This window comes from Centroberyx affinis, unplaced genomic scaffold, assembly GCF_046629955.1.
Source record: "Centroberyx affinis isolate AG114_WGS23_722 - 3 ecotype Tasmania unplaced genomic scaffold, CSIRO-AGI_Caff_v1 ptg003994l_1, whole genome shotgun sequence".
In the NCBI taxonomy this organism is placed as follows: Eukaryota; Metazoa; Chordata; class Actinopteri; order Beryciformes; family Berycidae; genus Centroberyx; species Centroberyx affinis.
This window is the reverse complement of record NW_027281808.1, coordinates 251,794-278,950: the sequence shown is the minus strand read 5'-3', so window position 1 is coordinate 278,950 and position 27,157 is coordinate 251,794. Positions and strand designations below refer to the sequence as shown.

The following is a 27,157-nucleotide window of genomic DNA, read 5'->3' as shown; positions in this document are numbered from 1 at the left end:
GTTTCTCTCTCACACACACACACACACACACACACACACACACACGCTGGCCCACAAATCAGATATGGGGCCCTGGACTCCGCTGTTCAATTGCAGTAATAGCTCAGGTTGTCAGCGCCGGCCTCCAGGGGCCTGTAACCCTCTCTGCTCCTTACTGTTTAACTAAGCACCCGCGGTTCACTCAATACACGACATCTGACGGGAGCTACAAGCATGGGTGAACGCTAGGCCGTCCACTTTTTAGCTTCCCTATTCTTCATCCCCTACATGGGATGTTCACAGTTTCCCCTCGGCTCCTGGATCTTCATTATCGCTCCCTCTTCTCCCTCTTTTGGCAACCTCTCTTTCTCCTTTGTAGACAAATGACCGGCACTATCAAAGGACCTATTTTTCTTCTCTCCGGTCAGGAAGGCACTCTGAAACACAACATCCTCTGCCACGTTAACGCCATGTCAACAACTGCCGATAACTGTGAACAATGCTACTACAAAACCTCGCTCCTCCCATTTGAACGAAGAGGCAGAGAGCCCGACAAATTTGAACTCTTCTGCCCTTTCTCCGAGACTAAAAACGTCTTTCAGGAAAAACACAGCTGCGGCCGTTCCTGCTGTTGTCTCGTCGCTGTTGTTTTGCACTCGCTTTGTCCCGCAGGACCTCAAAATGTCTCCCGTTGTTCAGCTCCCGCGATTCCCCGAGCGGCTGACGCTGCAGTTTCGGCAGCGAGGGTCTGAGGAAGAAACTTCAGCGGTAAACTCACTCTAAAAAAAGGTGTTAACTGCGATTTCAGGGGTGTTTTTTGGTGGGTCGGAGCATTGGGACCACGTAGGGTGTTTTCCCTCACACGTCCTCCCTGACCACCCTGGAAGTCCATGGATCTCTGTGGCGCAGAGAGGAAAGACCTTGTTTTACAGTGATGTGAAGGAAAATCTTCCATGTCTGCCAAAGTACTGTTCAGGCTAGATTGGATAAAAATTGGATATCAGCCAGTTAATGTCATCCACCTCAGATATGACAGAGGTTCCTCCCTGACCGCAGCTAGTGAATATTTTTCTATCGTTATTTTTATTTTATGTGGCTGACCAGAGAAGCCGTTCCATTAATTTGAAGTCAGTAATGTATCCCAGAGTTTCCCCTGCTGTTGAATAGGTGGTCACAGTTTCATTAGTATGGGTTTCAGTGGAGAGTTTTAGTGTCACATGATGTCTGAATGCTTTTTAAGAGGCTTTTCCACCCTGACGAGTAAAATTCTGAGGGAAACACTAAAATGAAAGCACTATTTTTGGCATGAAAATTCTCAAATGTTATATATTATTATTGGCAATCAGCAGTTTCAATCCAAAACCAGACCATTGGGGGATGCTAAGATGCGGAGTGATCCTGGTATGAAACATTTGAGGCATCGCCATAAGGTGTTTTACTGCGTCTGACATTAGCCGAGCACATAACTCCTGCAAGGACAACTGTAACAGCACACAACACCGGAGAGCAGGAAAAGACAAAGGAAGGAAGTCGACTGCTATGGAGGTGAAGCTCACAACATGGAAACTAGCTGTTGTTTCTCTGAACCGATATGTCATCCGAACAGCCTTGACCCCGAAGGAGCTGGAGACGGAATGGGAGTGAAGAAGCGAAGTCCGGAGAAAAGAGCGGAAAAGTGTGAAGCGGAGCGCGAGTCGACGGTCGTCCAGGAGTGCCGCGCTCGCCGCTGACGAGCTGCCAGAGGATCTCAGCCCCGGCGGTTCGGTGCCTGGCTCAGCGGGCCCCCGGGCACCGGCAGCTCTGCTGGCTGTCAAAACCGCCGCTCCGTGCCTGGCTCGACAGACCGGCCATTGTGAAGACGGCGGCCAAACGACAACGGCTGCATTCTGCTCGCGCCGCTTTCACACTCTCCCTGCTTCCAATGTATCCTCGCGGGGGAAAACAATAGCGTACAGTATTGCCGTTTGGTGTGTGCTTTTATCCAAAAGCGACCTGACAGTGCCACGATTGCATACATTAGGATTCCTGCAGTGGCCCAGATGTAAAATTCCATGACTTTTAACGAGGTGTGAAATACATTTTGCTATATTCCACAGAGAGTGTATCAAATTCCCTCACTTTCCCTGTCTGGAATACACATCCATGATATTCTAGAAGTACCATGACCAGTGGGAACCCTGATGCACTTTTAGCATGGGTGGCCCAAGTGGGAATCAAACCCCTACCCCTGGCGGTGTTAGTGTCATATACTAGCCGTTGAGCCACACTGCCCAGGCGTTATACAAGATAACAAAGTCTGTGTTTCACTCACTCTCCTGCCTTCCCCTCTTCCCTCTTTCTCTCTCTCTTCTTCCTCCCTCCCTCTCTTTCTGTTCCTTCTCGCTCTAGGCTGTTGATATTGGTTGAGCAAGACTTGTGCTGTTGAATCTATTACGCTTAATTCTCACAAGCTTGTCAGAGAACAAAACCCAGGCTGTTGGGAGCAACACATGTACACTGGAGTAATTATTTATTTACAGAAACTGCTACAGACTGAAATTCGGTGTGGAACGTTGCCAGCGATCCAAATATTGTCCGTTCCTGTGGACTGGAGGTAAATAAACCAGTAGAAAGGAGGGAAAATGCTGCCAGGGAAAGGACATCCTTAATTCCTGTCACGTTTATCTCTGTGCAGCACCTGTGAGCAGGAGAAGAATGTGTATACCTTTTCATTGTAATCATTAATCATTAATAATGCAGTCGCAAGCGATGCTCTGTGTGTGTGTGTGTGTGTGTGTGTGTGTGTGTGTGTGTGTTTGCAAGTGTGTGCAAACTTCTGCAACTGTGTCTACAGACAATGCAATCAGCAAACCAGTATTGTGACTTCACCACAGGAAAGCTGGAGAAAACTTTCTAAACTCAACCAGCAAACTTTAGATAACGGTAAAACAATTTTCAAGGAAACCACAGAAGCCAAAAAGCTGGACAAACAATCCTTCATGCAGTCGACACGCAGCCTTGCCCCGATAAACTCTGTCTAAGATGCTACTCTTTTATTGTGGCCTTTTATATTGGTCACTCAAGACCTTTCCTGAATCATTAGGATCCACTGGTAGATTTAGTATACAAGAAGTGATCCACCAAGCAGCTTGTATTTCAAAAAATTCTCAACTTTTGTAACTGTTTGGCTCGTTACTTCATTGTCTTCTTTTAGGGATGCACCGATATATTGGTGCATCCCTAACACTATCGGTATCGGCTGATAATTGTCCGATTGATTTTTGTGACCTTTTTTTTCTTGGTGTGTCAAATTAGCAACAGAATAAAACTAGCATGGTCTTCTCTTTAAAAAAACCCATTTAATAATCTTAAGATAGGCATGTCTGAAAAGCTTCACCTGTCTTGCACTTGAATTTGTACTAAGAGTCTTACAAAAATACATATCCGTATAGGTATCAGCCAATATGGGTGGGAAAATATCGCATTACGGTATCGGCCTCAAAAAACATATTCATACGCATCTCTATTTTCGAGATTTTATTGAAATGCAAGCTGCTTGGTGGGTCACTTGTATGTCGAATTTACAGATAGATCCTAACGATTAAAAAAAGTTCTTGAGTGACGCTCAATGAGGTTTGTAACATTGGTTGATAAAAGATGACACATTACAAGAATAGTGTCTTAGATGGAGTTTAGTGTGACAAGACAGAACATCACAGATCGTTGTTAAATCCAGCATTGAATATGGCAAGTGGGCACATATACATGGCAAGAGAACAGAGTGGTACATCTTTAAGTGTGCTAACGTGTATGTGTGTGTATAGGTGTGTGTGTGCGTGTGCGCATGTACGTATGTGTGTGTGTTCTCAGACAGAGAGGTACCCTATACACGGGGTTGTTTACAGCTTTTGTTTGCTAAGGATTATGGGTAAGAAGTTATGAGAGCATCTGACTGACCAGTGGGGGGGCAAGGCTCCCCGAGCGCTTGACTGGTGTGTATGTGTGTGTGGGCGTGTGCGTGTGTGTGTGGGTGTGTGGGCGGAAGAGACTGCCGCCTCCCACGTGGAAGTTGATGCTCTTGTCGGTAGGCGGCCGTCTATTTCTAGTGGCAGCCTGGTGCGCAGAAATTCATGGTGATCTCTCTGCTTTCTCTTTCTCCTTTCTCTCGCTTCTTCTCTCCGCTCCCTCTCTTCCTTATGTAAGTAATGATATAGATCCCTTATCCCTCTCCTAACTGTTATTGGCATACTTGGGAATTACAGCGATAACTTGGTTGTTAAAAGATACCTCCATGCAAAAGTGCGCAATAAACAATATATTAAAGGTAGTACATGGAGCATTTTTAAATGTCAGATACCTTTGTATAATTACTGAAAACAAATGAAACCATGGCAGAGACGATTAGCAACCTTTATCTCACGCTAGTGGTATTGTTGGTGCTAGTGTTTCTCCACATTAAGACCGCATTTCCCATAAACCCCCTTGCTCCCGTCTCCCCTCCCCCCACTGCTGGTGTCGTTGGCTTTATTGAAGAGAATAAACATGTTGGAACTGAATTTTCCATTGGTCTTCCACCATCTGCTGTTGCCAGAAACTCTGAAAGCTTTAGCTCTGTTTGCTCTGGAAGAACAGCGCCCTCTTCCTGTTTTGTGCCGTAAAGCAATCCAACAGATTTCCCGCCAAATCTGACCCGGTGGCTCACAATGTAAAATGCAGTGTAGAGGCTGGTAGAGGCTTCTTGTCAGTAATGATCTAATTATACTAATGTCTCCAAGGGGTTAAAGAGGTTCAAATGCTACACTTAGCACCTGGAACTTACATTAAAGGGTCTGCATTTCACAGTGTTGTATCATCTAACGTACTTGCCTGTAGCGTGTCACGTTGTATTGCATCATATAGAATCATATCATGTTCCATTGGATTGGATTGGATTGAATTTTGTATCATGTAGTGCTGTATTTCATCGCCATGTATCATATTACAGTGTTGCATCATATAATATAAAAGCTTGTATTGTACTGTCATATTGCATCATGCTGTATTGGATCATATACCATGCCTACGAGGTGGTACGTTCTTCCATTACTTGATTGATGTCTTTGAGAGTGTGTGTGTGTGTGTGTGTGTCCCATAAACTCTTCTACTTACAGTAACCCAACCATCAATACTGTTCCTACTGCCTGCCCAAATGTAGTCATGCTGTACATCCTCAGGACACACACACACACACACACACGCACTTCCAGTAAAAGATAGGGATCTGTCCGAGTGGTAAGAAAAAGCATCTGAATCCCCCCCCCCCTCCCCATGCATTTTATCTTGAATGCTGGGAGATAAAGAGAGAGGGAGAGAGAAAAAGAGAGAAAGAGGAAGAGGAACGGCACAGAGAGATAAAGAGAGAGAGAGTCCGCCACTTCCTCTTCGTCACCCAGTAGGAACAGCAGCCTAAAAATAAACCTGCAAGGACACCATATGCTCTTCTCCTCCACAACTTCTCCCCTCTTTTCTCCTCACCTCTACTCCCTCCTTTGCTTTTCCTCTCGGCTTTTCTCTCTCTCTCTCCGCTTTCCTCCCCTCCTCTTTTCTCCTCCCCTTCCTCTCCTCCAGCAGTGCTCCCAGCCTCCGGGGGCTGCTTGACTCCGCATGACAGCGGCTGTACTGGCCTTTGTTAAGGAGCCGACGATTGATCCCCTCGCATTGTCCGCTGGTAAAAAAAAAAACACCGAAAATAACGGGCCGCTTTGAATGTACAATCAAGTTACGAGATTGAACGTCGATGATAAACTGGCCCGCCGATCGATGCCGGGGGATCCGAGCGTTCTCCTCCGCCGAGCCCGCGGCCATCAATCAATCACCTGATCAATGTCCGGCCCCTCCCAGCGTCCCCTCCCCTCAGCCGATCATTGCGCTGTTATTGAGCGCGTCGCCAGCCCGGCCCTTCATCCTCGACATAAATTCCGGGGCACATTTTTCCCTCCTGGTGAGCGGCTGCGTTTTCCTAACCCCCTTCCCGTTCGCTCGGGGGGCAAGGGTGAGGAAAATAATAAAGCCCAGGAATCTCTCATTTCCTGTGTGTAGGTCCAGTGCGCATGCTGTGTTATGTTACATAGTTCTCACTGAGGCCGGCTGATACTACTGGAGGCTCCTTTGAACGCATACCAGGCCTTATAAGTCACCCTCGGGCGAGCATGGGCGTTGCGCGTGTGTGTGTGTGTGTGTGTGTGTGTTCCTGTGTGTGTCGGATCGTGCTGAACGGAGTTAAGGTTTTTTTTTTTGGGCGAGTCTGGTGCCAAGCCGTAAAATCCAATCAGCCTCGATGTGAGCGAGAGTCGAAATGGAATCTGTCTTATCTATTCCTACATACTATCCCTTTGATTTTCACAAAGAAAAACACGGGGGGCCCGCGCCCGCAAAGATGACCTTGTGATACAGCAGAGACGAGCATCCGCTTGTTCGCCTCTTTGTTGCGCAGGGGAACGGGGGGAAAAAAAAAAAATTGTCAAACAAAGCGCCTTTGATGTTTCTGCAAATGCGCTCCCTTTCAAAATGGTTATAGCACGTCGAGATCTGATGAAAAGACAATCAAATCATCTCTATCTCCTGTTTCTTTTTTTTTTTACTCTAAATCCCCCCACCCGTTCCTCTCCATTCTGCCCTCCAGCACTCTGCGTCCGCCTCTGAATTCCACCGTTTTCCTTTGTTGAAACATTTTACATGTTGTTTTATCTAATCTCATTTCATCTTCTTACTCTCCCTGCATAATTTGCCTTTCCCAACCTCCACACTCCCTCTCTCTACCTACTACCTTTTTTTTTTGGCACGTCCACCCATGCATCTATCTATCCCTCCACCCATTGATCCATCCATCCACCCACCCACATGACTATTTATCCATCCATCGGTCTCTAAAGCCTTTCCCCGACCAGCAGTGTAGGAGTGTAGGACAGTTCCAGGAGCCCAAGAGCTCCAGGGCCAGATCTACCTGTTCTACCCCCCAGTTTTCGGCAGGTTTGTTTGTCATAAACAGAAGAAGAACTGGGTAGTTAGCATGAGCAGTGATAGCCACCATGGCTGAACGGACAAAGAAAAGAGAAACTCAAACTGCATCAACAGAAAATCCAAGGAAAAAGACAAAGTCACAGTACTGGACACACTGTTTGATTGACAGGTGATCTCTGGGAAGTGCAGTGCAGAAACACCACAGCAATGAGCGCTGAGCACCAAAGATGTCGCCAATGTGGTCCGATCAAAAACAAGGATCTCATGAATTATCAGTTTAACTCTCTGGGGAGTTCAGATAGAGAGAATAGGAAGGACAGGGAGATGGGCGATGGGAATGGGGTGGGAAAAGAGAGGAAAGAGAGGGAATGAGATGAAATGGTAGAGATGAAGATTTAGGAATCGTAGGCGGGCCACAGGGCTTGGACCATGCTGATCAATGTGTTTTGCCCATATTGATTAGTTCAAGGCTTCACCTGTAACCCACAAACACCTTATGTAAGACGGAAGCGGCCCTCTAATCTTAGAATCCGTCTTGGAATAAATATTGCTTCATATCCTTGCTGTCGAGTGTGACCCCGTTCTTCTAAAATAGCACAAAAGACTGATACAGGCCATGTGAGGACAGAGACGGAGAGAAAGAACGTGAGGAGGGAGGAGAAGGCTAAATCCCTCTCTCGCTGTCCATAAATGAGGATTTAAGCTTCCTCCAAATCTCACTGTCAAACACACTTCACTCACTGATGCATCTGACCTATTTCCGGACATGATATACTCTACATGCAAGGTTCTGGGGCTAGGCTTTGTTCTGTGTGTGTGTGTGTGTGTGTGAGTGTCTTGGTGGTGTGATCATGGAGGCCGCTCACAACCAAAATGAATCATAACACACACTACAGCACGCAGCATCAAGGAGAGTTCCTCTTAGTGTGAAAAGGCAAAATAACACTGGGATTGACTGAGGCTGCAAGGGAGATTCACTTCCCTTGAGTTTGCTTATCATTCTCTGTCATAAATGTATGTATTACAATGCTGCTATAGGCAGGGAGAGTCCCTGCTTTACTGTCAAAACAAGATTACAGGTGTTGCAAAAACAAAGCAACGTGAATGACTGTATGCAAATGCCTGCAAGACATGATTTAGTTGCTACAACTTTCAGAGAGATCTTCCCCATACATGTCAGTCCCATCAAAAAGCTACCAATTCCACTATCTTTCTAGCGATGGCATTAGCTTGCTAGAATGTAAACAACAACTTAAAAATGTCATTACAAAGTGCAAGTAATATAATTTCAATGGAGAGCTTGTGAAATTGTGATGGACAAGCCGTCTCATTTGTGATTACTACAGCAGAATAAAATGGAGCTAATATCTCGTTTAATTTTTTTACCCCACTATACGGATTGTCACATTTTTGTATTGCGATATATTGAATTTCGATATATCGTCCCATCGCTACTGTGCATGTAAACAAAGCCACTGAAGGAAGCGTCCCTATGTCTTCATATAGTGATTGAGTCTTAAAATCTTGTTTTTCTTAAAAGAACTGAAAAGTCTCTGCCACTGGGGTGAGATAGTTTTACTTGTTTACAATGTACATCAACCTGTTGCAATAATTTCCTTAAATCAAATGCCAATTTCTTGATACTAGTGGTGTGATCTTACATATTCTGTCTTGCTCCAAGATACTAACTCTGGCTTAACAAGTGAAACTGTGTTGGAGACAAGTGGACTTATCTCAGCCCAGTGGCAGCATTTTCACATTGTAAGAAAAATAAGATTTTAAGCCTGAGAAACATGAAACATGAGATTATGAGACTGACTGTTAAGTAGCGCATTTTGTAGTGTGTGTGTGTGTGTGTGTTTGATCTTGCAGGCATCACAGTGTCTTGTATGTGATAACAGTGTCAAATCACAGACATGTAGACAATGGCTGCCATGTTACCAAATCTCTCTTAAATTGCCATAAGCTGATCCTCATAAGTATGATATTCTGCTGTGTGTGCTAAAAATGGGTATTCCACTGAATGTCTATGTAACTTTGGAGTAATCCCCTATCCTCAAATGCCTGAGTTGCAGTGTGAGTGAAGATGCAGACAAAATAGAGTATGTGCACGTGTGTGTGTGTGAGGAAGTGTATGGGAGTGCTTATACACGTGTATGCAAGTGTTTATCTCCATGCAGACAGGGATTAATGCTTCAGTGTGTGTCAGTGACGTCATCATCCGAAACAACAACAACAATAACATCTACGGTGCGACGGCGGCGAGGATGCTGGCAACGGTCGCCGTGACTACTGATCGTCCCCGGCAACAGTGTAAGGGATTAGATATGACAGGCACCGGCAGCTTACCGGACAGGAGCTCATCTCCTGTTTCCATGTGTGTGTGTGTGTGTGTGTGTGTGGATGTGTAACCGTCAAAAGGCGAGAGAGGAGAAAGAGAGAGAGAGAAAGCGAGAAAGACAAGTGAGAAAGATGACTGAAGGAGTGAAAGGGAAAAGCGAGAGGAAGAGAACTAAAAACATATGAGAGAGAGAGATGATAAAATAAGATTTTAAGACACCATCTAGATTAGACGGCCTGTTAAGATGCATATTTTTGTGCAAAGTTTATTTTTGGGGAGATGTGAGACTTTCATCTGACAGAAACAAGATGTAACTAAGTGGATTTAACCTTGGATCTGCATGTGTGGGAGCTGGGATGTCTAATTATCGGCCGAGCGGAATCCCAAATGGCCAATAGGCATGTCTAGGCATACAAGGTCTAGGGTCCTTTGCTACATATTTTACCATCCAAACACTTGCTGATCCACACAAGTATGCATCAATATGTTTCATCATTATTATCAGTAGTAGTAACAGTAATACTAGCTGTAATAGTATCATATTGGGGTTCAGTTTTAGTGTCCCATGGTCTAAATGTTGCCTCGGAATAAAATTCTTTTTTTTTTGATTTACTGGCATGGAAACGGTCAAATTTAAAGATACTCAATATCAGCACAAAATATCTAAAAATCTAAAAATATAAGTATCTGTATCGGACTTCACAATCTCATATCATTCGAACCCCTGCCACGGCTCACAGGCAGGATTCAGCCAATGCGTGTTCGTATTCAGCAAGGAAGTCGGCTGGAGAGTGTGTAATAGGACTGCATGCATAATGGGATGTTTTCATAGCAGTAGCAGGGCCGTATTAATATTGCATTGAGGGGTAGAGAGTGTGTGTGTGTGTGTGTGTGTTGGGGGGGGGGTGAATCATTGCCTTCAATGACAGCTGCTTCTCCTTCCTCCTAGCCTTGACAGCAGGGAGGAAGGCGTATGTGTGCACATGGCGAGTGCATATATGCGCGTATGTGTGTGTGTGTGTGTCAGTGTGTCATGTGTGCAGCGCTGGAAAAAGCGGCAGAAGGAGCGTCAAACAGTTTCGTTGAGGTTACTGTTATGACTTCCATCGTACTATTCAACCTACAGAGTGATTCTTGTCAGTTTGATCAGACGGCGCTCTCTCAAAAGCCTTAAATATAGGCGTTCATAACGTTAGCAGTTATCTAAGCCTCCGAAAGCCCCTCCGCTCCTGCTTTAAATTCAGTCTTCGACAGCACCAGCTCCTCACTTCTATTTCCGACGCGTAGTGCTCAACAGCTCTGCTCTCTCCCACTCATCTCCTCTGCTCTCCTCTCCTCTTCAAATGTTTTCTTTACTTCGCGCTATGCTGCTTTCACAGCCTTTCCCTCTCCCTCTGTCTCTCTCTCTTGTGAGCTCTTGAACCTCCAATATTTGTCTAGAGATACTCTGCCATTCTCTCTTATCCTCGCTCTCTCTGTGTTCTCTCCCTGTTATCTCTGTTGCCGTACTGCCAGTAACTCCACTCTCTCTCCCGCTCTCCCCCTCTTCTCTCATTTGGGCCCTTATTTCTTGAAAGCGTCTCCTCGCCTCTTCCGCAGTCATCTCTGTCGCCGCTCCTCTTCATCAGGACTGAGTCACCGTCTCGTCATGACTCTGCTTCAGTTTCTACAGACCACAGGGCAAGCTCGCCCCTTGGTTTCAATGAGGAATGCAATGAGGAGTGCTCGGTCTCAAAGGAAGACACAAATAAAGATGAGGGGGTTACTAACATCATCTCTCTCTCAAGCTATGCACCTCTGCACAACTAATCGTATGCTGGCTGTGAGCCATGCCCTTTGATTTCAGTGAGGAATGCTAACAACACTTAAAGAAGCTTTATAGAAACTGAAAGACACATTTAGAAATGTTTTGTCCCGCTGCCACAAGGTTCAGCTCGAGAAAATTAACCAAGTATCCCTTTAACTGACACTCATTTGCCTTGATTTTTCTCACTTTCATCCAGATTTACTTCTACCTGACTCCCGTTTTCTCACTTTTTCCATCTTCTCTCCTTTCTATCTCTCACTCTCTCTTTTTCTCCCATCTCTTTCTCCATCTTCTCTCTGTTGTTACCGGGCTGTTTCATCACAGATGACAGCGGCGAAGGCAGCGAAGGGTTCAGAGGTCGACTTGGGAGCTTAGCCGACTGGCCACTGGCTGCCGGTGACTCACACACACACACAGAAAAAAAACACACACACACAGGAAAGTAGAGATCTGTTGGACCCCCCCCCCCCCCTACACACACACACACAACACTAAACACCAACACAGCTGCTCAACATGCAACACGCACAATAGGATGACATACGGCCCCTGCTAAAGGCTTACACACACCCTGACAAGCCGTCAAGCTCCGAGGGCAAGTACACAGCTAGGGCAAGAGGTTGGGGTTGGGATAGGGGGAAGGGGGGGGGGGGGTGTTCGCACGCTTGGATGTTTTTCCGAGAAAGAGGCTTGAGCAAGCCTCGACAGATCAATCTAGCCTTAGATCGCACCACGCCACACCAGAAATTTATGGTACGATGACCAGCACTGCCGTTATCCAGCAAGCATCACAGTTCCTCCTTTTATCAAAATGTGTGCTCGTTCTACCATAGTTTCCTAACAGCAGTCTTTCTACCAATGCATGAAATGTACGTGGTTCGATTAGAGGAGATCTAGATGTGGCAGGCTGCGGCCCTGATGTAAAATTCCATGACTTTTCCATGACTTTCCATTGGAGCGCTTCCATGATCTAAAATTCCTTCCTAGTTTGTTAATGTTGTTGTTTTTATAAAGGGCTAAACAATCTGGTTCCCACTACAGATGGGCTTGCTGGGAAACAGCTGAAAACCACCATCTAACTCAATGAAGTGTGAAACAATTTGTAAAATACACTCTGCTATATTGCTGTTAAGTGACCCATTTGTAAAAAAAAAAAAAATGATGTTCTCTTGGCTTTCCCGGAGGATTCATCAAATTTGCTGACTTGCCCTGTCTGGAATACACCTCTCAAAATTCCATGATTTTCCAGAAATGACCAGTGGAAACCCTGTACAATGTTCTGTATCAGTGTTGGGTGGTAACATAACCTTTGAAATGAGAGTAAAATGCCCAACAAACAACATTATGTGAACCACCGTGCTAACATCTCAAGAATGCACTGAGCCAGGCTTACCGTCATGGTTGGGGTTGCCCAGCGTCCACGGCTCGTCCGAGTCAAAGTGCGTGTCGCCTCCTATCCCTGGACCCGGGAAGTAGGCGTGGGCCAGGAAGCCGCCCTCGCCGTCGAAGGGCGAGCTGTCGCCGTGGAAGCCCGAGGCGAAGATGATGGTGATGTCCACGTCCTTCTTGGTCCTCTCCAGCTCGCTGTAGGGCACGGCCTCGAAGCGCAGCGGCGTCACGTTTTGCCAGACGTCGAAGGCCCGCCGGATGGCGTCGTGGGTCTCCTCGGCGCCCACCTTGGGCGTCACGTTCTTTATGCTGTAGAGACACCGGAGAAGGGGAGCAAGAGTTAGGCTGGGTATCACACACTTAGCTGAGGTTATCTCCGGATAGGTCGCTGACATCAGGACCTCAAATCTCCAGCCGAAAGACTGTAAATGCTGTAAACTTGGCTCTCGTTGGCTATTGATGGTCTCTGCTCTTGGTCTGAATCTAAATCTATGAATAAATCTGTGATCCCAACACACTACAGGACTTGTTCATGTCCCTCAGTGTCATAAATATCAAGCATGTTTGACATTATGGGCAGCTCAGATCAGTCTCGGAGTCGATTGGTGCAGTTAAGGATCAATATGTAAACACCTCATACTACCAGATCATTTTTGCCCAACATTGGGCCCTGATTGGGATTTCTCCTTCCACTGTCAGGATGGAAGACTCTATCTTAAATCCGCCTGATAATCCCCCAGTGTTCCCCCAGCCTTAGGTAAAACTAACGCATCAAAGAGTAGCTCTATTCTGATGGATGTCCACAAAGAGGAGAAGCGAAAGAAGAGATTCTAATCAAGTAAGTAGCCTCTATCTCCTCTGAGGCGGGAGATATGGTGGGATAGTAAACAACACAGCCAAAAAGAGCCGGCTTAGTATGACTCCTGTCAAGACAAGTGTATGAGAAAAGGCTGAGAGAGGAGAATACTGCAGCATGTCAATCTACATGATCGCACTATGCCAAAAAAAAAAAAAAAAAACTCCCCGCACGCTGGCATTTCACGCTTATCCTGTTCACCAACAGAGAGCTAAATGGAGCGATTTGTGAGAGGAAAACAGCTGAGTCCTCCCCTGCCGGCTTTGAGTTGCTGCAGGTGTGGAGAGGACGGGACAATTTCCTGCCTCCGGAATTTATTTTCTAATTAAGGATTATCAACAGCCCACTGCCTGCCGAGAGCCCCAGTCTGGCTTGGGCAATCAGGAAAACCTCTCTCCGCTTTATTCAGTCAGAAAATATCTGTGTCGCACTCCAGCAAAATTTGGTTTCACTCCCGGGATGGACAGATAAGTAAAGTTTGCCTCGTCTAACTCAGACACTTGTATTGTGAACACGGACTACTGCATGTGGTGTAATGCTGGCGGTGCGGCGTGTGAGTTGGACAGAAAGCGGCCTGGTCTGATGTTCTGTTGATACAGCATGTGTAAGGGCGGCGCGTGAATGAAGTCCGCAGCCTAAATGCGATGCGACGATTCCTTTCACCGTCTTTCACGGCCGATGTGTTCGCTATTAAATAACTCGAGCGTGCGGCAGTTCATCTTCTTCTCAGGTGCGCTTCGAGTCGTTTCGAGAATTCCCTTTTTTCCCCTCGCTCGCCCCGATTCGTTTGCCCACTCTTTCTGTCACCTACTCTCTTTTGTTTGCTCGTTCGTTTGTCTTCCTTCAGAGCGTCTCTCTTTCGCTGTCAGCCTGTCATCTTCTATAATGGGAATAACTATCATCACAGTTTCTTTTGTCTTTGACTATTGCTCGTCTCCGTCTTCTTCCCCATAGTGGGTAGGGTGCTACAAGAATATAGAACATTTATATACTGCATATTAAAACTGGATGTAAACTCAGATTATAGCATGACTATTAAAGGGTAGCTATGAAATATAAATTGAGTCCTACTGAATAACCGACGGTCATTTAAAATGTTCTAACTGCTCATGGTGAACCGCTGATTGCTTTGTTTTTATCTCCTCTTTCCACACTCTGCTTCTAACAGTCGACTACCACTATAGCAAAGATGTGGATTTGTTTTGACTGAGCTCCCACTGTCTCCCATCCTCCAATCATCTCTCATTCGATCCATCGTTAATGACTGGCGAGGTGGCTCTATGGAATCAGTATCCCATTCGTCCATCCATCCATCCATCCATCCATGCACCAGCTCTATCCTAATACTTTCATTACCACAAATATCAGCTTGAAGTTCTGAGGGTTAAGGCTCTAAAATCAAAATGAAGACATTAGAAGCTCTATTGAAAACCTACATTGGAATACCTGCTTCCTGACCACAGTGGCTGATTTTAAGTAACACATTGCTTTAAACACTGTATAGTCTCCCTATGCTGTCATCCAGCCTGGCCTCATGAAATTTCATGAATCGAGCACTTAAAATGCAAATGTCTTAAAATGCAAATGGCGTGCTCCATGCACAAAAAGTGAGATAAATACATTTCCCCTCACCACGAAAGGATTACATGGAGGCAATATGACTACAAGCGGGCAGTAGTTTGACAGTGAAATAGCACAGTGGAAAGTAAGGGTGTGGAGGTCAGGGCGTAAACATTTGCCTTGGCTTCAGTTGTCAACTCATGCAAATAATTTTTTAGTGAAGTTTTAATTTTCGGCGAAAGTTTCTCTAATTTAATCATGAGCAATACCCTTAACCTTAACAAAAGTTGAGTTACTTGCCTAAACTTAACTTTTCACATGATGAACATGAACATGAACTTGAAAATGGCATGTCAGATTCCTGTTGCTGTCACATAATCTTTTCATAGGGGAAAAGATTCACATTTCACACATTTTTTGAGACCGTCTTGTGCCATCAGTAGACCATTTAGACCAAGCTCTCTGTCCGTTGCCCTCAAATCAGGCCCTATTGTGGCGAGCAGACGAAAAGTCTTTCATCCCACTATCTGTACATGTGTGATGGACATAGAGTTTAGAAGGCCGGTGATAACATTCAAACCCTCTTTGCCAAGCCCAAATCTTCTTGCCACAGCTTGCTCAAAATACAACAATGTCACACCAGGGAACCGATCGGTCGTTGGCATCCTGTCATAATCGAGTTGAGGGCAATGACAGGCACATTTTGATGGCTTGTTGTTGTCTGTGATTAGATTTGTCGTAAGTGATATGAATTGTGATGAATAAAAGATTCTGTGCGTCCTCCATTGTCCTGAGTGCAGGGGAAAAACGCTCGCAACATCTCAAGGATTGTCTGTACCCTTACATGACAGCCACAATCTTGAACGTCTTGAAGTGGCGTTAGCGTGAGTGAGATGGCCGGCTGTTGAGTAAGTGAACTCTATCTCTGTCTGATTGAGGCCACTTACGGAGGCGACACCAAATGACCCTTTTGTCTCTCGGAGTGCTTATGTAGAGCAGATAGAGATGCATAAAGTACAAGCGCGATAAACACAAGCGAGCTCAGGAAATGCTTCTTTTAAACCGGTATCGGCTGACCTAGAGAGGGTCATATGTCTGCGAAAGTACAAACGTTTTCTCCGAGAGTAAAACAGAGAGGAAAAATCGTAGCACCTCCAATGTTCTCTGTGAATACGTGTCCTTGTCCTTTCCTGTCTGGGGTTACAATGAATGGCCTTAACCAACAGCTGTGACCACTCCACTTGAGGAATAAAAGGAAGAAACAAGAATATTTGGCTTGAAAGGCATTTTCCTTTGATTCCATTACCCAAGTCACTGTGTGTGTCCTATTTTTAGAGCAAGATATATAGAGAAACATGTGCAGGGAGAAGACAAATGAATGAATCGTAGCCTACTTTAAAGCCATATTGGATATTAAACTGCATGTTGTGTGGTGATAATGATTCCGGATGCAACTCATGTGCTATAATGGTACCTCCATGCAGGGAGAACAGTCGGGAAGCCCAAGCTAATTAGTGCCTCCCCACAGCTAGCATGGGGCTACATGGAAAATAGCATATGCCTGGAGGATATGCATTTATTTTACATTCCAAATGCCAACCCTCTTTTTCTAAAAGATGTTTTTGGCCACTTTTGCTTTTATTAGATAGTTGAAAGTAGACAGAGACGGGAAGGTCTTTTGGGGGAAGAGAGAGGGGGACGACACGCGACAAAGACCCCAAGATGGACGTCACGGTTACATGCTAGCACACTGAGCCACCAGGACGCCCCAGTGCCAACACCCTTTGCAGAAGAATAGATACAGTTACAGATCCTTATACTTGCAATTGTTTGCACTTCAACTGTGCATAACCTTAAAGGTGCTACATGTAGCGTTTTGTGTTTCTCAAAAAGACCACATTTCCCATAGGGGTCTGGCCGCAAGCCTATCCATTGGCAGTTAGTTCGGAAAGATTCTGTGCGACATTCCTGATTGGATGGTCGATGTAGGCGGGACAAACCTACTACCCCTGACTTCTTAAGAAAGCCTTTAGACATGTTGATTTTTCCTGTTGTAATTCATCGATGCCATTACCTTTTTTAAATCGCTAAATCCAGCTTGCTATCATCCAATTCCTTTACTGGCGCTGCCGTTTTGGTAGTTGTCGCGCTCTGTAATGGCGTCATAAGTAGGTTTGTCCCGCCTACATCCACCATCTGATCAGGTATGTTGGACAGTATCTGTCCGAATTAACTGACGGTGAACAGGCTTGTGTCCAGACCCCAATGAATCGCCATGCAAATTCAAAAAGTGCTAAAGACTGCGATTCATGGGGGCTGGACAGCAGGCAAGTAACCCAGCAGATTTCCTGCCGGTGCACATAAAGTAAAACGCAGTGCAGATTCTGGTAGAGACTGCCAATCATCTCAGCTAAGTCTTGTTCGTTTTTCTGTAATTATAATACTGTATCAGAATTAATGTGGTAATGATTTATTGATGTTAAAAAGCTACACATCAAACCTTTAAGGAGATTATGAATGTCTTTAGACCATAGTGTGATATTTTTTCAAACTGCCTCCATTGCACTGATCTGAGATAAAAGAAGCAGCTGCAGGCACATCTGACGGCTGACTGGAGGCCAGGCACACATGTACATATGAACACACACACACACACACACGCACACGTACACATATGCACGCACATGAACACACACACGCTCAAAACGCTCCCATCCTATTACATAACCCTAATCTGTCAGAGAGCACCCTCCGCTTTCCACTGGGGTTTCCTCCTCTCCGCCCCTCTCATCTCTTTCTCTCCGCAGCTGCTTCTCCTCCACCACCTTCCCTCCGCTCCTCGCTTTTCCTCCCTCCTCCTTTTCACCCATCCACTTCTCTACTCCTCTTTTCACCGAGCCTGCTCGTTTTCTTGCTTCCGTATCGCCGCCGTCGCGGTGGCACCTCATGCAAGTTTAACGTTTGTACTCGATTTGAAGGTTGATCCAGTCCGTTATCGGTTTACCAAGTTTCATGAAACTAGCGCTCGTGAAACCAATTCCAAGCATGCTATTTTAAAAAAAAGAAAGATGTCTTCATTTTCTGAACAGTTGAACTTTTCGGAGATGAGCTTTTCAGCTGACGTCAGTGATATGCAGTACAGTCCCAATTCAGGGTCACTGATCCACCAGATTATATTCAGCTTCTCTGTAATACCGCTTTATACATGTATCCTCAAGGCAGAAGGCAGAATATAGAAAAACAAGCCCAGTTCTTAAGGATTATCCCATGAAACATGGGGCTGGGGGCAAGCGACAGTATAGTATAGATAAAATATTATGGAATCTGGGCCAGTAACCTCGCTCAGTCAACAGAGAAATATTGTGTAACCGCAGCACGTTGTCCTATATATTATTATTTATGTAGCTGGATGTCAGAGGATGTGCTTGTGAATTATGAAGTTGGGGACGGGATCTTTGGTGAATATAAGGTGCTGGTACACTTTTTTCCCATTTTTGTTACATGTTCCGTCGGGATGAAGCTGTTTCTTCCGCTGTGCAAGGTTTGAAGAACATGATGTCTCTGGGTCTGGGTTTTTTTTTTTTTTTTTTTTTTTTTTGCTGTATGTGTTGTGCGGCTTGGCTGTCGCTTGGCTGAAAGTTATTAACGATCTCCACGGGGTCAGGATAGACTGAGACACAGAAATAGGCGGACGCATCGAGGGAGGATGATGAAAGGGCTGATGAAGGGAAGGGAAAGGGAGAGAAGGGGGATGAGAAACGTGTGAGAGATAGATGAAGACGACGGCAGCGGGCTGTTCTGTCTCTTTCTGTCTGCGAGGAATGCGATTCTTAATGAAAACGGCAACGCTGCTGGTTATGTCCTGGAGCTCTGTTTGTGTGCACACGCATCCGTGTGTGTGTGTATGTCTGTGTCTGTCTGTGTGTGTGCAGATGTCACATATTGCTTAGTGGCTGCCAGGATATTCTCATCCAGATGCGAGATAATGTTGTTCACAGGATGTTTCCACACCTTGACAAAAGCCCCCTTGATGGGGAGAGTCAGTGTTTGCTGCTGGGATTTTCTATGTATGTAGGGACAGATGTGGGGATTGGGGAACGGGAGCAAAACATTGCACTGTTATGAAATGATATTATGACTCCTGTGTGAAACTAATAAAATTGACTGAAAAATAAAGATAAAAGCAACCCTGCTGGGAAAAAATACATTCAAATCTTCTTTTTGCCATGCCACCCACCTGTATGTGATATGTTTGTGTTGCCACTTCTGTCCCGTGAGGGCGTACCGCCGTTTCCTGACGCTGAATTTGGACGCGCCCCCTAACTGGTCAGGAACCCCACATCTGGGCTTCTTCATCCAGCTGGAGGACAGAGGAGAGAAGGCCACTGGTCAACACTGAACAGGACAGGCAGGTCTGATCATTATTTACTTCCTTGCTTACTGCGCAACAGCTGCACTGTGGCTCCGCTCCATAGGTGAATGGGTTGTAAAATATTGATTTTGTTTGCTTTGCAGTCGTAAGAAAGTTTAGAATCATTTATTAAAAAGATACAGGTTTTGTTGACGTTATACCAATTTGGTTCAACTGTATAACTGTCACGTAAACATGCTTATACTGGTGGTTTCAATGCAATGCAGTTATAATGCAGGATAGATGTAGGATTGTGTAATCTTTGTGTAATCTTTCTGGCTAAGACAGGCCATTGGTTCAAGGTTAATGGTATTAGATTGAGGAGGAGGAATTTAGGAGGATAATAAAAGTCATTTTTCCACCCTGCCTGATTTAGCTTGTTTGATACAAGACTGCAGCCAAGGAACATCCATCTGCTATAGCTAACATCAGTAGCACATTATTCATAAAGTGATGTACACTGATAACACGATGAATAGAAACCAATTCTGATGTGCAGTGCAGCTCTTCCCTTTTATCAACCGTGGCAGACTTTACCGGTGTGTGCCGAATGATTCATAGCAAGCATTTGTATGTATTAGCTATTCTTATGGGAGAAAGGATAGGCAGGAGATGGCGAAGATATTCAGAGAACAAAACTCGGAACTGTTGATGTGTGAATGCACCACGGGGGAGTTAAGGCTGCTTCGTAGTCTAAACACCAATCGCTCAGAACATCCATAACATACACACACACAAGTACACACATGCACGTGCACATATACACACAAGACATACTTCATAAGACGTTGCCTCACCTTATCGTGTTATCGCTACTTCAACATACAGAAGCAGAAGGAAATAGAAGAAAAAGGCACACTGTTAGCTTATCACATGTAATTTTGCCTCAGCCCAGTGGTCAGTCAGCTGTTACTCTGTTACAATGCCATGTTACAGTCCAATGGCCAATTTGAGCTGATTGCTATTTGTAGCACCAGTGGTGCTGCAGTGTTAGTGGGGATATATAGCATTGCTGGCATGTGATTGGCAAGTTGAACTGTAGCCAAATATTTTGCACTGACAATTGATGTTTCTGTAGTTGTGGGAAAAGATTGCACTCCCTGGGACTGGTTTGTGGAGTTGGTAGCCGTGTGAACACATGGTTAGTGTGCACAGCGATGTAGTGCTAATTCATTGATTACCCTATCCTCATGTGACCTACATCTGTTTGATGCTACTTACTATGATGTATATTATTAATTTACCTCATAAAGATTTATGTCAGCCTGATAAGCTGGGTAAAATCTATTCTGCAAATAAAAAGGTGAGGAAACCCCACTATATCCCTGAGTGTGCACAACAAACACCAATGTAATTTTACAGTCAGAAGAAAAGCAAGTTCTTTTCATTCCTCTAAAACCCCATGCTATCCTTGTCTGCTTGTGGCTGGTGTGATCAGGTTTGACTGATTGAATGAGGAGGAGACAAACGCTGTCCCTGTTCTACCCTCTCTTCCACCGAGTATTAATACTGTGGCATTTTGCAGCCTTTGATCTGACAACGGAGGTGTACTGTCTGTAAAAGGCCCCTTTGATCAAATTAAAACGCCCCACTTAATCCATGTCAGGGCAACTTTGTGTCTGGCAAAATGACTGTGCTCGCCTCCGGAATGCCAAACAGGGAGCGAATGGGAGGCTGTTTGTCACCCATTTTGTAAACGTCTACACCACATTCTCATTCTGAATCTTCACAATGAAACACAATAAAACCTTTCCTTCCTTGTTTACTGTTTGTTGTACCCCTATATGTTTGTTTGTTCGTTCGTCCTGTACATGGTCAGTGAAAGGTAGTTCACTGTCTTAGCCTGAGTGAGTCCAAATTTCATCTTGTAGTTTTTGGAGAACAAAGATCAAGCAAAAATTGCCACAAATCTATTTGGATGCCATATCTAACAAAATCACATCAGGGGGAGCATTCAGGGGCAGCTTCACTCTATGCTGACGTTTTGGAGATTTATGTTCGACAATTTATCACATTGACCAAATAATAATATCTTGTCAGTCATCGGTCTTTGCTCCACACCCCATAAATATAGTCAATGTAAGAGGGATTGGAGGTTTTGGTGGGAAATGCTACTTTGCCACAAGTCTGTGTTTAGTGAAATCTTCTAACCATGTTTCCAAAGTAATATGTTTTGTTCTATGAATTCATCTTTAACACATATTAGCATACAAGCAAATACAGAGCATGATCATTTATTCCAGTGAGTTAAAGCAAGCATTGTGAAAACTTCTAGTTGACTACAATATTTCATCGCTGCTTCTTTGCATTTATACCTCTCTTCTCAAATACATTGATCAGATTCCCATATCATATGCTGTAACTCACTCTATAGTGTTGTGGTCCAGGGAGCCGGTGACATTGAGGCCGTAGCGGCGCTGCATGGCAGCGATAGCGGACTGCATGACCCGGGTGGAGCGCAGCACCGACATTCTGGGGTCTGTAGGAGGGAGGTAGCCATACCTCTGGAGCCATGCCTATGGACCAAGACAAGGAGAGAGAGGGAAGGGTTACACAGTGAACAGTTTCAAGTTCAGAGGTTAGCCTCAATGAAAAGAGGTCAAACACATGAGGAGTGATGCCAGCTAGCAGGTTAGAGAAACAAGCAGGAGGTGGCAGAAAGGTCACCAGTTTGAATCCCTGGACTGGCTGGGAAAGTATTTCAATCTGATTCCAAACAAACCAGAGCCAGGTTTTAAGTAGCAATGTTCAAGGAAATAAGACAGTAGTTCCTGTCCAATTGTAAAGTGAACTTTAATCAAACGTCTGAAATGTCGCAAAAAAATAAAATGCAAAGATGCATTTCCATCAGCTGGGTTGAAGTACGCAGAATGTAGCTAAGCCAGAAAACACATCCACCAGTGTAAATGTCTTTACACTGCATGATTATTTATTCAACAAAGGAGTTTCCATTGTTATTTAGCGCATCATTGTTTTACTGACAAAAAACCTTCCTGCCTCAAGCAAGCATAAAGACATTTTTGCAATATTGAGGACATTTTGTCAAAATTTGCTGTTTCCATTCAGCCATTCTAATTCAATCCATCACAATTTGCATAAAAATACTTAGATGGGAAACCCAGCTACCGAGAGACAACCTTCTTGGAGCTATGGATCCTGAAGAGAAAGAGGCACTTTGATTGTCAAAAAGTACGAAAAAGACACTTCTAACAGATTCCAAGACTCTTTTTTGCTAAGGAATAAGGCACAAGTAGAAAGAGAGAAATGTCTACGTGACTTTATAGTACAGAATGTCATCTGTTATCATGTCATTTGGCTTGTCAGGGAAGTACTCTGGTGTAATAGAGCTTTCAATGTCCCTATAAAATCCTGCCAGAGGGAATCACGGCTCAGATCTTTGGACCAGACAGGAGCGGGGGGATCGGTTGGGCTTTCCCAGAGATGAGGCTTTAGGGATTTGGAATGTCCCTGCCTCGCTGTATTCGCTCAATCCTCATCATAAAAATGGTAAAAAGATTTGCCAACTGCTGCACCAATTTAAGCAACCAATAAAAGGAGGCCTAGACTGTATTGTTTCCCACAGCAAATAAAACGATTGTACACAAAATCGTTGGCCTGGAATCGCAAAAACCCAATGAACTCAGAACTGTCAGGCTGCGCGTTCGCCTCAAACCTTTTTACATTTCATTCAGCGGCGCTGCTCTGTGAAACCTGAGCGCTATTCTAACACGCGGCGGCGTAGAGCTGTTTCAGTCATTACGGAGGCCCGCTGCTCGGGATGGCATACACACTGAGAATAAACAGGGAGGGAAGGATGGTGCGAGAGCCGCAAAAAGAAGAGCACAACAAATAGCACACCATTAGTCTGACAATGGAACCGATGTGAGTCTACGGTATGTGTCGCAGCGAGCGAGCCTTGTGTCAGGCTAAAAAGTTTAAAAATTTAAAAAGTGCAAGGAACTGGATGCCGTTTAGAGCATAAAAGAGGGAAATGCTATTAACTCTTGGTGGCAGTAGCCTAAAAGTTAAATTAAGCTCGAGCTGTAGAGTCACCAGGTTGAATCCCATGACCAGCTGAGGAAATACAGATGGGGAAAGTGAACGAGCTTCTACTAGTTCCAGGTGTAAATGCAGGTAACTGTATGTAGATGTGGATGTGAACACCAGAAAGGATTCAAAACACACTCTCACATGTAGGCCAAAAGTCTCCCAGGCCGCCATGAGAAGGGATAAACCCGGGGGGAACCTATCCAAGCATTGTATTGAGCGCGAAGCCAAGACTTTTCCCCCCTCTGCGGTTTATCTGCGCCGTGATTGGCAGGGAAAGCTACTCAGACTGACAAATCCCCGATGCTCTGCCTGCCTCCTTCCCGCTCCCGGAGGACTACAGTATAGGTAAGCAAACGCACAGAGTGGCGCGACCGCGGCGCCGATTTGTCACTTCCAACTCTCCTCAACACGGCACATGTCAAAATGTTATGCGTGTGTTATGATTTGCATCTTACCCCCTGTCTACACGCCCGGGATTCCCTCCTCCTCTTCCCCCCCCTTCTTTTCTCTGCATCTCTACTGGATGCTGTGGGCTATTTCGTGGTTTATTCGAGTGTTTCCCCGTTGCCATCTACTCGCCTCTACCCCCCCCCTCCCCTCTTGCTCAGTGAGTGGGTGATAACAATATGATGTGTGTCAGGTTTTTAGGGCTTGAATAGACCTCTGGGGAGAGAGAGAGGTTGCGACGGCTGAGATTTCCATTCAGCTGCTCAGGTACTGAAACTGCAGCTCCATAATCACATACACACACACACACACACACACACACGAATCGCTCACAAACTGGCTTGCGTGAGCACACATTTACACTCACAACCATGTTTGCATGTACATACACACACACACACACACACTAAAAGCCCACTAACAGGGAGCTGAGCCAACATGTGTCCAACATGAAAAAAACTGGCAGATGAAGCCCATACTGGCTCAGGCTTCTAACTGGAGAAATCACATGAGAGTACTACAGCCTCACACACTCACACACTCACACACAACTCAATCAACAAACCACAGTCCAAAAGACACTCATATGTTCCATTTTAATCTGGGATGGCACGGTAGTCTGGTTTGGGACAGCCACAACATTCAGATTTAGATTAGATTATAGGCGTGTCTAACAATCAGCTGGGCTTCGCCCCGTGATAAAGCTTAATCCATTAAGCCAGCAATCAAAACACACATAAGAGTGGCAGGGACTGTACCATGTTTACACTCTCTCTCTCTCTCTGTCCCATTCTTCATCCCTTCCTTTTCCCCACACGTCAATCTCTACCGCCGTTTCTTTTCCTTCTAATGTCTACTTTCCCTTCCCCAGTCCTATAATCATCTCTCTCCTCTCCCTGTCCTTCCATCACGTCTCCTCTCTTGACGTGGGAGGTTATTATCGTGGCCGAGTTTGGCTCGGTCCCAACCGCTGGCCCGGTGAATTCCCCCGGTGCCTTCGGGGAGAGAACGGGGGAAAAAACAAGAGATATTGATGAAAAAGTACACAGTTTAGACGTGGCGTTGCCTATTTACCAAACAAAAAGCCGAGCGCTGTGAAGTTGTTGTTTTTTTTCCCCCCGCAGTCTTTAAGGAATGGCTTTCTGCCGGGAGAGAGAGAGAGAGAGAGATTTCAATTCAGCACGAGCCTCGCTACATCTGAGGAGAGGTTTCCGAAAAAGTAGCACCGCTTCTTCCTAAGATGAAGGAGATTGTGGAGGCCTAATTTATTCTGTCCTTCTCCCACAATGCGGCCTGTTGAAATACAACTTGTGGCCAATATACAGTATATGTTGCATATATTTGCAGACATATGTGGTCAGAAGCACACAGGAAGAGAATGTATTTCCAGTGTTCAAAATATATTTTGAATGGATGTCATGTACATGTACAAATACAAGTTTTGGCCAATTTTTGCCTATTTTGAAATATAGCTCTGAACATATTCTATGTATATTTTGCAGTATGGGCAAGAAGAGTATTATGCAAATGAAAAAGCTGCAGGGAAAGCAAGACAACAAGGTTTTTCTAGGTGTGGGTGGCAGTATAAAGTGAGGTGGTGTGTCGTGTTAGACAATGCAGCCATGAACCTCTCAGCCAGCGATTGTCCATATCGCATAGAGGCATGTATTAGAGCCATCAGGAAAAAGTTGAGACTCAAGTCAAACATTCATGGGGGTATTGGACGGTGTGTATGTGTGTGGCGGATGAGAGAGGTGGGGGTTATTCAATGTCCCATAAAGGAATGGGAAAGAGTGGTTCTCATCAATGTCAGCCAGCTGTGTGGCAATGCAATCAGTTAACCGGTGTCTTTCCTGGGATGTATGGCTACCGATTCATCAGAGTCACATGGAAAACCTAAAAACCCCCGTGGGAAAACACACACAAAGGCAGGCACAGTGAGACGTACAGTATGAAAATGCACACACAGACAGACAGACACACACACACACACACACTAGGGCTAATCGAATATGGTCCAGCCCTAACACACGCACACTACCACCACCACTCATTCAGCTGCCCCATAAAGTTCATTCGGTGTCCTATACAAGATTCAAAAGAGAGCCACTAGTACAAGGAGCAACTACATTAATATTACAGTAACTTCAGTTTTAAGTCTTTGCACTTTGATCTTTGAGTCAGTCTTCCTATAGATGTTTTGCCAATGTTTTTGGTCTCCCAGGTCCTACAGTACAAGACGTTTATAGAATATTATGTCTTAGGACTGCCTCGCCTCATGCATTATTAGAATTCCACGGCTTCTTTTGGGAGGAGGCGAGGGAAAAAAAAAGAGAGAGAACAAGAAGGAAATAGAGCGAGAAGATGTGAAAGAAGATGTGTGCTCTGCTGAATCAGGGCCGAGGTGTTCGCTCCCCCCCCCCCCGCTCCGCTCCGCTCTCGTTCTGTCCTTATCTCTTTCTCTTCTTTTCTTTGCTTTATTCCCCGCTCTCTCTCTCTCCGCTGCCCTCCTCTCTCTCTCTCTCATTGATTCGTTCTTTCTCCTCATGATCTATGGTTGCCAGTGTTCTGCCGATGTCAGGATTCCTGAGAGCACGAGGCCGGAGCGAGACAGCCTCCCCATTCAATAAGGCAGAATTTCCTCTCCGCCAACGGGTAACGAGGGGTGGCACTGTGCAAAATATTTAGGGGATTGAAAACTTTATGGGGCAAATGTATCGTTAATGACGTGATATCGAAATGAATGTGACTCTATTGTAAGAAAAGTATGCATAGTTAGTGAGCAGAGAAGCAGACAAAGTGCTCCTTGACAGGTTATCTAAAATGTGAAAAAGGTGGAAAAGAAAGCCACTGTTCCGCTATTTGGACTCCTCCGCGCTTGATTTGACTCTACTTTGACCTAGACTTCTCTTTCAGATACACTTGGCTTTCTTTTCCATCTTTGTCACGCTAAAAAATTCATCTTAACAAAAAGGTTCTGAATACGACAGTATACTGCAGCACGCAAAATAAGACAAAAAGCAAAGAGATGAAGTTTATGTAGGGTCATTAGAATGAAAACGGCCCTTTACAGCTAGCTTAAAAGGACACTCTAGCCACAATATGAATCCATATCAATAGAAAACACTAGATCCATTTGATATTTACCTGCCCCTTTTATCCAGAACTACTTACAATTGAGAGATAAGGTGCAGTGCTTTGCTCAAACACACTTCAGCAGGACAAATGTTTTCTGGGATCGAACCTGAGACCTTCCAATCCCAGAACGGTCTCCCTAACCGCTAGGCTCTAAAACAAGAAAACGAACTGAGCGCGGGCGTCGCGGGTGAATTCCGCCCT

At 45.0% G+C, this 27,157-nt stretch overlaps 1 protein-coding gene across 2 annotated transcripts in view; it reads right to left on the bottom strand.

Moving 5' to 3' along the window:
- Nucleotides 1-27,157, bottom strand: part of LOC139663372 (matrix metalloproteinase-16-like) — a 67,230-nt gene that overhangs the window by 29,909 nt on the left and 10,164 nt on the right. Inside the window, exons 1-4 of one of the 2 annotated variants that reach the window (XM_071542022.1) lie at nt 22,599-22,628; nt 21,689-21,837; nt 19,148-19,270; nt 12,499-12,803 (exon numbers count right to left, since the gene is read on the bottom strand). In XM_071542022.1, the coding sequence (XP_071398123.1) occupies nt 12,499-12,803; nt 19,148-19,270; nt 21,689-21,837; nt 22,599-22,628 (607 nt within the window). Of the gene's footprint in view, nt 1-12,498; nt 12,804-19,147; nt 19,271-21,688; nt 21,838-22,598; nt 22,629-27,157 lie in introns of those variants that run through there. The other variant, XM_071542021.1, reaches the window with a different exon arrangement.